Here is a 12570-nt window from a genome sequence, read left to right on the forward strand (position 1 = left end):
GCAGCTGCTACAGCTGGCACGTCTGCTGCAGCAGCAGCCACGACAGCGTCTGAAGCAGTGGCAGCATCTGAGGCGGCAGCAGCTTCATCTTCGAGTTGCAGTCTGTGCTGCAGTCGCTCCTGCTGCACCTCAGTCGATACCCGGAAAATGCAATTCGGAGCGGGCAATTCAAGCAGCATCTTCAGAGCATCTCGAACCCACAGGCGCAGCAAACATATGCGTTGCTGCAGCGCCTCACGTTCCTGCAGCAGCACGTGTTGCACCGGCAAAGTTGCAGCTTCCCGCAGCAGTCGCAGCACCTGAAGCAGCAGCACCAAACAAGACAGCAAAACAATTCAAGAGTAAAGGTGCACATCAGCACAACAAAGAGACAAAGAAGTACAGTTTATGTAGGAACAAGGCTGGGAACCACCAGCAGCAGCTGAAGCAGCAGCAGAGCCCTACCCTGGATGCTGCAGGCAGAGACACCTTGGCAGATGTCAACGAGAAGAGCTGCGCCACGCGCGTTCCGCTGAGCCTCACGAAGTCCTGGAGAGTTGCCGCTGCCCCAGCTCCCCTCGCTGTGCATCCCACGCATACCCAAGGGCCCCCACAATCCGGCGGAGGAGGCAGCAAGAGCACGCTGCCGTTGCTGCTGCCAACACCTGGAGTTGACACAGCAGCAACAGCAGCAGCTGCATTCTCATTTTCCGACTGTTGCTGCTTGCTCGCAAGCTGCGACACACAATTCAGGTGGAATCTCCTGCTGCAGTAGCTGCAGCTAATCCAGCCACCCATTCCTTCTTCGTCAAGGGGTAGCAATAGCTGCTGCTGCTGCATATAAGCATCTTCTGCTGCTGCTGCTGCGTCTGCTACAGCCGCTGGGTCATCTACTTTGCATCCTAAAACTGCTCGCAGCTGCTGTCGCCGGTTGTAATGCTGCCTATACACCAAACATGGATGCTGCGGGGAATCCTGCTGCTGCAGCGGCTTGCTGCATAGGAGACAAACCTCAGCTGGCTCTGCGTGCAGCAGTAGCGCAGCTTCCTGCAGCTGTACAAAGGCACGCTGAATGGGAGTCAAGCACACGGCCGGCTCCGCCGCAATAAACCATTCATCACAGCACTCAGCCTCTTTCTGTTGCTGTTGCTGTTGCTGTTGCTGTTCGGTGTCACCAGATAGCGGCACCCTTGTCTCTGGCTTTCTGGCCTCTTCAGCTTGCGCGGCAGCAGGAAGCAAATGCTCTTCTTGCTGCTCTTGTTTCTGCTCAACAGAGTCTGTGGAGCCATCTGTGAGCAGCAAGTGGTCGCGCAGCAGCTGTCGAGACACCGGAACAAACGGATCTGTGGCTGCGTCAAGGCGAGTCCACGGACGGTGATATCCATCCTGCAGCAGCAGCAGCAGCAGCAGCAGCAGCAGCACAGCAGCAGCACGACAGTGAGCGAGCTTTGTGGTGCCGCGATGCAGCGAGGCCGCAGCAAAAAAAGAAGCGACAACATCAGCAGCACTTACCCTTGGTAGGAAGCATATGGCCTCCCTCGCCCGCACGGCCCAATCGACTGCATGCAGCAACAGCGCAGCAACACGCCCCTTCAACGGCAGCTGCAACGGGAGACCATCTAGAACCTCAAGGAGACGAAGAAGAGACAACAGAGACGCCTGGGGCAACGGGGCCTGCAGGGCCTCCTCCAGCAACTGTCTCCTGTCAGGGGACAGTCTCCGGCTCCGTGCCTCGGGCAGCAGCGGCTCCTGTTCCTGCTGCTGCTGCTCTCTCTGCTGCTGCATCACGTCCTCGTTTTCGTAGAAGTCAAAGTCCAAGAGAGACCTCCGATACAGCCACACTGTAGATGCAGAGACACTGGGACCTCCCGCCTCGCTGCTGTTGCTGCTATCTAAACACATACGGGAGATGTGCTGCACGCACCGCATGCTGCTCCCAGCTGCGTCATCCCGCAGCACAGGACCGGCCATATTCTGCAGCAGCTGCAGCAGCCGTTGCACCTCTTCTTCCTCGGACGCTGCATGGGCATTTGCAGAGCCATCCACAGCCATGCCCTCAAACATACACCCATTCTGTTGCTGCTGCTGCTGCTGCTGCTGCTGCTGCTGCTGCTCCTGCTGCTCTTTTGCAAGACCAAAGGCAAATGCTGGGACTTCCCAGTCCTCAAGGCCCACGTCCCACGGGGTTCCTTGCCAGAAGGCTGTCTCCGCGCCCGCGAGCCCCACCGGAGGTTTGCGCATGCGTTGGTGTTGCTGCTGCTGCTGAGCGGTAGCAGCTTCGCCCGGGCCCTCCACCTCCAGAGCAGCGCCTGCTGCTACTTCCGCTCCGGCTGGTGGTGTTGCATCGCCTGAAGGTGACACAAGCTCTGTGACCGGCTCCTGCTGCTGTGGTCGTTGCTGCTGCAGGTCCTGCTGCAGCTCCTGCTGCGGCAGCTGCTGCTCCTGGAATACTTTTTGCTGCTGCTGCGGCTTGTCTTGAAGCTGCGCTTTCTGCTCGTCCGCATGACGGCCGCCTGAAGCAATCAGCTGCACTTCTTGCTGTATCAGCAGCTGCCGGGCGAGCTGGGGATCGAACAGCTCCTGCAGTGTCTCCTCAACTTCGTTTTCAGTCTCAAAGAATCCCTCTGCACCAACAGCAGCGCCTGGCTGCTGCTGCTGCTGCTGCTGTTGCTGCTGGTCTTTTTGCTGGTTGCTGCCATCCTCAGCAGGTGCTCGCAGCCACTCAAGGAGACGGGTCTTCATGTCGCGGTGGTTCTCTTGCTGCTGCTGTTGCTGCTGCTGCAACTCCTTTTGCTTCTCCAGCACCTTCATCACGCCCTCCCTGGAGCACAAGCCCGTGGCAGCAATGCACCGATACGGGTTCTGGTAGGCTGGGGCTTTGCTGCTGCAGCAGATTTGCATGCGGCGGCGTAAGGGGAGGGCCAGAGAACCTTGGGCCGTTGGCACGAGTTGTCGCTGCGCTGATCGCAATAGCTGTTGCTGCTTTTCGGTTTCCCCTGCAGCAGCAGCAGCAGCTGCTGCCGCCTTCTCCTGCTCTGCTGCTATGCGCTGCCTCCGCATGAGGTCTTCTTCCTGCTGCAAGAAGGGGTACTGCTGACGCAGCCACCAGCTCAGCAGCAACTGAGCCACCAACAGAGCCTGCAGCAAGATTGTTTCTCCCGTGAGAAAGCCACCGGAGCAGCAGATGCGCAGCAGCAGCAGCAGCCCCTCCCTGAAGGTAGGCAGCGGTATCCCTGAAGCTCGCAGCATCTCCTTAGAGGAGAAACAACGCACCCTGCGTCCGTCTCCTATCCTTGGAGTTGTATTCCGGCACGGGTAGTTGTGGGTCTGCTTCACACGCCTGCCAAGGGGTGGGAATGCGCCTCCTATCGCAGCAGCAGCAGCTGCTGCTGCTGGGCCTCCTGCTGCCGATGATGCCGTCGCTACGTTCGGCTGGGGCACAGGCACTGCATGCTGCGACTCATCCCGTGCAGCAGAAGATACGCTACAGTCCGCCACAGAGACTTCGTCCTGTACATGCGGCTGCAGCTGCTGCTGCTGCTGCTGTTGCTGTTGCTGCTCGCCGGTGAGCTCCGCAGAGGCATCCGCTAGTTTAACTCTCTTCCCGTGACCAGTTGCTGGGACTCCTGGGGACTGTTGCCGAGCAGCAGCACGCTTTTGGGGCTGCTGCTGCTGCTGCAGAGGCGCAGCAGCTGCAGCATCGGTGCCCTCAGGGGTGTACTGCTGCTGCACAGCAGGAGCCTCGCCGACGCCTGCATGCTGCTTCTTCGTGCCGCTCGGCCCCCTGGCCTTTCCAGGGACAGCGTTAGCCCCCTTAGCCACCCACAGGCCGTGCGTAGACTGAAGACACCAGCAGAAGCCACAACAACAGCTAAACCCTAAACCCTAAACCCTAGACCCTGAACCGTAAACCCTCTTATGCATGCCCAACAAGGATGAAGGCAATAAAGGGAGCTACGCTAGACAGGAATTTTGCTGTGAATATTCAGCAGCTATAAATAAAGCCATTGGCTGCAGCTAGCTGATTCCTAGCTGCTGCTGATGCAGCGTCAGCTGCCGCTTCTGCCGCACTGTTCACGGAGCCGCAGCAGCAAGACGCACCGCATGGTCTCCTCTGCGCTTCGCCTTGGACTCTATAAGCCGCAGCAACGACGGATGTAGAGAGCGGACGTCAGAGACAGGCCAACTGATCTTGCCGGCCGTCAGCTGCCTGAACACATACAGCAACAGCAACAACAGTGACGGCTGCATATGCTGTAACCGCTGCTGCACCGCTGCTGCCGCGGTGGTTCTGCTGCTGCAGCTCCCAGCAGCACCACATACACAGAGAACACACACAGCCACAGTGCCAGTGCAGCTGCTGCTTCACAAACGAGACCACACAGGGTGCACCCGAGCGCATGCAACGTTGGTAGCTGTCAGAACAGCAGCAGCACAAACAGCAACAGCACCAGCACCAGCAGCAGCAGCAGCGGCAGCGGCTGCAGCGGCAGCAGGGACGCACTTGTAGTGCAGAGCATAGGCCGTCAGGAGGTGGAACGCATATCCAGGAGGCTCGCCATTCGGCCACACGCGGCGGAACTCTGCCTCAGCCCCAAGTGCTGCTGCTGCAGCAGCTGCTGCAGCAGCTGCAGCAGCTGATTCTGTTGCCGCCGGACCATCTTTTTCTGCGACATGATTCTCTGCTGAGCTCAGACATTGCTGCTGCTGCGGCTCCTGTTGCTGCAACTCCTCCTCAACAGATGACTTTTGCTGCTGTTGCTGCTGTTGCTGCTGCTGCTCCTGCTGCTCCTGCTGCGCACGGTCTGCCTCTGCAGCAGCAGCAACGTCAAGCAGCAGCTTCAGGTGGACTTGCAGGCCCATGAGCGTCTCAAGACTCAGCCCTTTTGTGACGGCATACAGCAGCAGCCGTTGCAGCTCCTCAGTCATTAGCGGCAGCACAAGCAACACACACTTTAATATGAACGATGGCCCGAAGGGAGGATGCTTCTGCTGCAGTGCAGCTTCGCGCTCTGCGAGCCACGCCTTCCTCTCCACAGCAGCAGCAGCTGCTGCTGCCTGCTGGTCCTTCTCGGCTGCAGCAGCTCCTTCTTTACTCTTAGCTGCTGCTGCGGGCTCTGCACTGTCCATAGGCATCGACGTGTCTCCACACACCGCAGGTCTGTCGGTGTTATCTGAGGAGGCGGAGAGCAGCAGCGGCTGCTGCATGCGTTGCTGTTCAGCTTGCTGCTCTTCCTTCTCTTCGACTTCATCAAGTGCAGCAGCAAAAGCAGCAGGTTTGTCACAGAAGCAGCAGACCGCCTGAGCTGCCAGGGCATCCTCTTGGGGGGGCCGCTGCATAAGACGGAGCTCGTCAAGCAGCGGCTGCTGCGCCTCTCTCACCACCGGCAGCCGCATGCATCTGTACTGCTGCAGCCAGTCTTGTGTGTCTCTTACTAGGGCCCGCAGCCGCGTATATGAGGGGCCATCCACAAGCTCAATAGGTAACGATACAATAGGCGAGGCGGCGCTGCAGCCGTCGCACCGCTGCAGCTCCTGCAGCAGCGTCATAACCCGCACGCTCTCCGGTGACGGTGGCTTCTCCTCCCCCCTCTCCACTTCCTGCTTAGGCAAAAGCAGCTGCTGCTGCTGCTGCAGCAGAAACGATGCGCCCGCTGATCCATCTAACGGGTGCAGCTCCTGCAGCATCAGGGTCTCCTCTTCGTCCTCACTCAGCTCCTCCGCTCCTCCTGCACCTTGGAAGGGGTCTCCTAGTGTCTCTCCTGTTGACACGGCACCGGCTGCCGCTGCTTCTGCTGCTGCTGCTGCTGTGTCAGGGCCCCCTGCTGCTGGCTGCGCTGCAACTGCTGCATCTGTAGCAGCACTCGCGTTCTCTGCGTCGACAATGTGCTGCTCCTGCAGCTGCATGTACGCCTGCTGCTCTTGCTGCACAGAGTCCTGCTGCTGCTCACCGGAAGGTGACACAGGAATACCGGCTGCTGCTGCTTCTGCTGCCTCCTCAGCCTTCGCTGACCGACGGGTCGTGAGGGGGATCAGCATGTCTCCGTGCATCCTTGGGCGGCGTGGAGCCCGCGCGCTGCGGCGGGTGGGGACTGGGGGCTTCTGTTGTTGCTGCTGTTGTTGCTGCTGCTGTTGCTGTTGTTGCTGTTGCTGCTGCTGCTGCTGCTGCTGCTCTTCATCCTCGAGACCCAGCTGTTGTCTCCTACGAGTTCTCACAGGCGAGATTCGCATTGGTGGGGGCTCTTCTTGGGGCTGTGGCTGGGGTGGCAGCAACTGCTGCTGGAGCTGCAGCTGCAGCTCGAACAGTTGCTGCTGTGCTACTGCAGCAGCGGAGGTNTCAGATGTCTCCTCCTCCTCCTCACCGTCTGCTGCTGCTGCCTCATCAGCAGCGGGGCCCTCAGCTGACGCAGCAGGAACCTTCAGGCCGCCACCAGACTCTCGGACTTGTAGCCTCCTCGTCTCAATCTGCATGCATAAACAGCCCCACCAGTACCAGCAGTCAGCAGCAGCGCAGCTAGCAACACGAGGCGGGTCAACACTGCCTCCAGCTATATATCAAGCTGGCTAACTGCAACTATGCATGCATGCATGCATGCATGCATGCAGGGCCAATCCGACTGTCTCGATGCATGCATGCATAATCTAGCTGGCTGCATGCATGAGGTAGAAACGGCAGAGAAAGTAATGGCTTGACCCGTGTATATGCAGCCCTGGCGGGAGCTGGCGACGTACTTGCTGCAGCAGCTGCTCGGCTTCAGTGAGGGTGTGGCGTGGGCACCGGAGGAGAGAGAGCATGCGGTGGTTGTACAGTCGCAGCAGAACCTGCAGCAGCAGCAGCAGCAGCANCACCGGAGGAGAGAGAGCATGCGGTGGTTGTACAGTCGCAGCAGAACCTGCAGCAGCAGCAGCAGCAGCAGCAGCAACAGCGGCAACTCATGTGAGCAAACTATCAAACAGCACGACGTCGTATACCTGAAAGAAACATGGTGCTCCACGAGGTAGTGTGTGCATGCATGCATGCATGCATGCATGCATGCATGCATGCATGCGGTGTATGCGCACCTCCACCTTCAGCAGCCGCCTTTCTTTAATGTGAATCCGGCTGGCAGCGCATGCAGCAGCAAGCCGTCTCAGCCGTCTCGTTGTCTTCCACAGAAGAGCATTTGCTGCATCAGGCGAGAGTAGCTGCAGCGCGAGGATCTGCTGCTCTTGTTCCCTCTGTACCTCTTGCAGCCGCTGCTGCTGCTGCTGCTGCTGCTGCTGCTCCCCTTCGCGTTGCTGCTGCATCTGCTGATCTCCAACTCCATCAACAGCTGCAGCAGCAGCAGCTCGTGCTGCTGCAGCGGCTGCATCTCCTGCTGTTTCTGCTGCTGCTTTCTGCTGCTGACGGTACAGAAACAACACCTGAGACTCAGATATAGGGGACGCGAACTCTGGCTGGGGATCGACTCCCGCGGCGATCCCAAACAGACAAGCTGCTCTCTCCCTGTAGGACTGCTGCAGCGCAGCAGCACAGCGCTCCCTCAGCTGCTGCGCCGCCTTCACATGCTGCTGCAGCTCTGNGACTGCTGCAGCGCAGCAGCACAGCGCTCCCTCAGCTGCTGCGCCGCCTTCACATGCTGCTGCAGCTCTGCAAATGGCAGTAGAGATTTGCCTAAGCCGAAGGGTTTCCGTGTCAGCCGTTCTGCATCTAGGAGAGATACATAACCCCTCACGCGCGCCCCCTGCTGTTCTTGCTGCAGACCAGGTGTGGCTGCAGCAGCAGCAGCTGCTGCTGCTGCTGCTGCTGCTGCTCCAGGCGGCAGGATCGTCAGGGGGCCCGAGCTGTCCTGCAGCATCTCGGCTATAACACCAGCAGCTGCACTGGCACTGTGGCACCGCACCGCCGCGCGAAGCTCCAGCAGGTGTTGATACACCACACACCAGTCTGCGCTTTGCTGCAGCTGCTGCTGCAGCTGCTGCAGTCCCTCTGGCTTGATCCTGAGGCCCTGACCACGCTCCACGTGCTGCTGCCACTGACGCAGGGAAACCCCACGCGCATGCAGCTGAGCTGTCTCCTCTATCCACGCAGAGACATCTCTGCATGCGTCCTTGAGGCTTGTGAACCAGGGCAAGTCGGGTGTATCCGCAGGTAGCTGCAGCAGGCGCTCTTGCTCCTCAACGAACTGCTGCAGCTCAACTCGAGGCTTGTCCTCAGCTTGCAGATGAAGGGCTGCTGCTGCTTCCACCTGCTGCAGCTGCAGCAGCCGCTTCTCTGTATCTCCCAAGCAGCTGATGTACACGCTGCAGCTGCTGGCTCGGGTCTGCAGCTCACGCAGTTGCGTCAAGGATGCTGCTGTCTCAGGGGAGGCCAACGCAGCAGCTAACTCGGCCTCCACCTCCTGCTGCTGCTGCAGCGCCTGCGCGATGTCTTGGCGAACTGAAGTCAGGTGTACAGGCAGGTCTTCAGCCTCCAGCAGCAGCTGCTGCCACTCGGACGCACGCGGACGAGGCACTGCCTCGCGCAGCCTGCAGCAAANCAGCATGCTATTCAATCCGCTGCGGCATGCAGCATATTTTTCTACGGAAACGTAAGCAGCAGCAGCAAAACTGCAGCAGCAGCAAAACTGCAGCAGCAGCAGAACTGCAGCAGCATCGGCTTGGTGCAGAGTATGGGGTTGTCTTACTGCTGGGCCTTCTGCTGCCAGTCAGCTGCAATGCCGCTAAGCGCCTTCAAGAACTCTAGCTCTGGGAGAGCAGTCAGCTGAGCCCACTGCTGCTGCTGCTTGCTGCTGTCCAGCACCTGCTGCTGCTGCTGTTGCTGTTCCTGCTGCTGCTGCTGCTGTTGCTGTTCCTGTTGTTGCTGCTGCTGTTGCTGCTGCTGGGGTGGCTCTAACTTTTCACGTTGATGGGGCAAATCACCAGCGCGTGCTTCGTCAACATCCATTGCTTTTGCTGTTTCTGCTGCTGCCAATGCACCCTCAGCTGCAGCAGCCTGTTTCTCGTTGGCTGCAACAGCAGCAGCCTCCAGCTGTATCGCTGCCTGCGCCCTCTGGTCCCGGGTCCTCGACCGCGGAGGCTTGCTGACGGCAGCAGCCTCGCGAGCCATCAGAACCGAGACAGGTGTACTCGTGTCTATCCATTCAGAGACTGCAACACAGCAGAAGCAACAGCAGCAAAGGATAATAATACCCATATGCAGCTGCAGCAGCGAGCGACGCACTCCGCCCCCTGCCTTGGCTCTGCCTAACCAGAAGAAACACCTCCCACTGCTGCAGCCTCTCCTGCTGCAGCTGCTGCAGCAACGCAGCAGCAGCAGGGGCACCAGTAGCAGCTGAAGCAACATCAGCAGCAACAGCAACAGGAGCAAAGGCAGCAGCTCCCAAGACTTACAGTGCTGCAGAACAGGGGCAGCAAGCAGCTCCTCCACGACGGTGTCCTGGGCGGGGGGCCGCAGCCTGGCGACTCTGCCGCGCCAGAGAGCATACAGCAGCAGCTGCTCTAGCCGCGTCTCGAGCTCGGAGCAGCAGCAGACAGAATCACTCTCCAGCAGCAGCAATGCAGCAAGGCGGACGGTGTTCGCGCTGCAAGGAAGCAAAGATCGCAGTGACTTCTGCAGCGGCTCCACGCTCCCTGCTGCTGCTGCTGCTGCTGCTGCTGCTGCGGTGCTTTCTGCTGTCTCGGTTGAATCGCCACTCAAGCCCTCCTTATCACCGACTTGCTGCTGCTGCTGCTGCTGCTGCTGTTGCTGTGGTTGTTGCTGCTGCGGTTGCTGCTGCTGCGACGGCGTTGGCTGCTGCGGAATGGCCAGAAGGTCCTGGGCCCTCTTCAGCCACCGCTGCGCCTTGTCCCTCAGGTCTACGAGGTCGCCGTGAAGGCCCCAGTTCTTTATCACCAGTCCCTCTGCAACAAAAGTAGCAGCACGAAACACCCCGCCTCCACAACAAAGACTCGACAGCAGCAGCAAACTCTACGGCCACACGCCACGCCAGCAGCAGTTGTAGCAGCAAGAGCGAAGAAAGGGCAAGGGCAAGAGCAGCAGCAACAACAACAGGACCCCGCAACCCTACACCAAAAACCCTAACCCTCGCAGCAACTGACCGTGGATGGCGATGAGCTCCACAAGCTGCTCGTATGGCGCCCTGCATCGTTCTGGCGCTGCATCCCCAGTGGCTGCTGCACCAGCAGCAGCAGCGGCCGGCTCCGCTTGTTTGCGGTGTGTCTGCAGCTCGAGGACGTGCGTGATGTCCTCAGGCAGCAGGGTACCCTTGCGGCGAAAGCCATCTAGGGACCCCACGGCCCAGCCAACCCGTACAGCTGCAGCAGCAACAGCAGCAGCTGCTGCTCTGTCCAGCAGAGAACGAGCTCTCTCCGTGAAGGCAGCACACTGCTCCACATACACCGAGAGGGGACGCAGCCACGCTCCTATCTCCAGCTGCTGCTGCAACGCCTGGCCGTCCTGCAGCACCTGCCGAGCCTCAGCCAAAGACAAGCTGCCCCCCTCTGTCTTCACAAAACGCTTCTCCCACTTGCGCCACCGACCGTACACAGCCTGCAGCAGTGCAGCAGCAGAAACAACAACAGCAGCAGCAGCAGCAATAGCAGCAGCAGCAACAGCAGCAGCAGCAGTCATTCAACCCCCCGCAGCCTGGCAGCTATGGCCCTCGCCAATTGCAGCCATTCAGCTCAGTCAGCTCAGACCCTCCAGTACAAAAACAACAGCAACAATTCTTAACTATGATGATAAAAATAATAAATAATAATAAATAATAAATAATAATAAACAACATAAAAATATATTTCTATTATACAGGAGACGATAGTTCTTCACCGCTTGCTAGCTCTTAGTCTCTCGTGTACAGTGGGTGGCTGCTGGGCCCGCGTTTGTTTGGGGGTTGTCTGGGTGGGGCCTGACCTCGAGGTACTTGACGGCTGGCACGATGAGCTTGAGGGCCGTATGCTTGGCTATGAGGGCCTCGAGGTCCCCAGGAGTAGGAAAGAGAGAGAGCTGCTGCTGTTTCCCTTCTGTGCTTTCTGGCGTCTCCTCTTGCCCCGGTGACCCCTCAGCCAAAGACTGCAGCTCCTTTATTGCTGCAGCATCTGCTCCTGCTGCTGCCAGCAACTGCAAATATCGAGGCTGCAGGCAGTGACGAGCCCAGTCTCGTGCTGCAGCAACACGACGCTGCAGCTCCCGTGCTGACGGCCCCGCTGTCTCTGCTGACGGCTCCTGCAGCAGAGCCACAGCCAACCCCAGCCGGATCGGCCGCTGCAGCAAACGATCCACCCGCTCAGCCCAAGCAGCAGCAGCAACGTGACCTTTCCAGTCATTCCAGCCTGCAACAAAAACAGCAGCAGCAGCAGCAGCGGGCATGAGACATGCAGCCCCACACTGCGACGCAAAAGGTCAACACACCCTCTACGCAGATATTCGAAGCTCTGTAGCTGCAGCANAGCTGCAGCAACTGCAGCAGCACCGTTGCAGCTGTGTACGCAGTGCGACAGCAGGCGCCGTACTGCACCCCCGCGTACACATGCAGCAGCTCTTAAACCTTAAACCATGCAGCCCCCATCTTACCTGGTATGTAGACGCATACGTCCTGGGCCTGGGCGAGGATCTGTTCACACTGCTGCAGGTCCCCTGCTGCTGCTGCTGCTCGCAGCAGCTCCCGCCAAGTGACAACCTGCTGCAGCTGCTGCAGCAGGAAAATAAACTCAGGAACGATGAAGGGTATCTCGTGGAAGCCCTCTACTAGCAGCCCGCGTAGCAGCTGTATAGGGATTCGCCCCTTGCTGCTGCCGTTGCTGTTGCTTGCTGCTGAAGCCTCTCCTTTCTCCCGGCGGCTGCTGCTGCTGCTGGCGCTGCTGCCATTCAATGCAGCACAAATACGCTGGGCGAAATGTTTACTCTGCCGGACGCGCTGCTGCAGCTGCTGCAGCTCATGCGATATCCCCACAATCTGCTGCAGCACGAGTCCCTCTTGCAGCAGCTCTTCAGCCTCTGCTAGGTGCAGCCTATTGCCCATGGAGACAGGCAAAATGGTCCCCTTTGCTGCTGCTACTGGGTCGGGGGGCAGCGGCAGCTCCACTGTCTGCTGCAGCAGCAGAGCCACAGACTCTGTACGCTGCGCGCCCGGTAACTCTACAGCAGGACTAACAGCAGCCCTGCTGCAGCCGTCTGTCAGAGCCACTGACACACGCAGCAGCCACGACTCCACGCGCTCGAGCTGCACAGAGACGTTCTGCTGCAGCGACCGCAGTGTATCGACGTCACGCAGCGGGGGCGGGAATGAACACATGCTGCTGCTGCTGCTGCTGCTGCTGCTGCTGCTGCTGTCGCCTTCTGCAGAAGTGGCTGTACTGTCCGCCCCTCCTGCTGCAGCTTGCTGCTGCTCCTGCTGCTGCAGCCCTGTCTTCGTACACAGCTGAGGCAGCAACAACATATTCCCCCCAGCAGCAGATATAGCATTGCCTGCGGAAGCAGCTGCTGCTGTAACAACTGCTGCGCTGCTGCTGCCGACAGCAGCAGCAGGGACCTGGGCGAAAAATACTGCAGCCTGACGCTGTACCTGCAGCAGCAGCAAAGTGCAGCACACAACAGCAGCGGATCCTCAA

General features: G+C 59.4%; 1 protein-coding gene across 1 annotated transcript in view; it reads right to left on the reverse strand.

The window, feature by feature from the left end:
* Positions 1-7: 7 nt before the first annotated feature.
* EMH_0024370 (uncharacterized protein) overlaps positions 8-12570 on the reverse strand; it is a gene marked incomplete at both ends in the record, with an annotated part of 14018 nt that continues 1455 nt past the window's right edge. Inside the window, 14 exon segments of the mRNA XM_013502288.1 lie at positions 8-49; positions 129-299; positions 445-3819; positions 4081-4189; positions 4484-6313; positions 6317-6444; positions 6712-6801; positions 7042-7476; positions 7695-8487; positions 8646-9108; positions 9352-9861; positions 10060-10510; positions 10874-11292; positions 11534-12524. Coding sequence (XP_013357742.1) covers positions 8-49; positions 129-299; positions 445-3819; positions 4081-4189; positions 4484-6313; positions 6317-6444; positions 6712-6801; positions 7042-7476; positions 7695-8487; positions 8646-9108; positions 9352-9861; positions 10060-10510; positions 10874-11292; positions 11534-12524 — 9807 coding nt within the window.

The sequence above is a fragment of the Eimeria mitis genome, genomic scaffold (assembly GCF_000499745.2).
Source record: "Eimeria mitis Houghton genomic scaffold, Emh_scaff877, whole genome shotgun sequence".
Classification (NCBI taxonomy): domain Eukaryota; phylum Apicomplexa; class Conoidasida; order Eucoccidiorida; family Eimeriidae; genus Eimeria; species Eimeria mitis.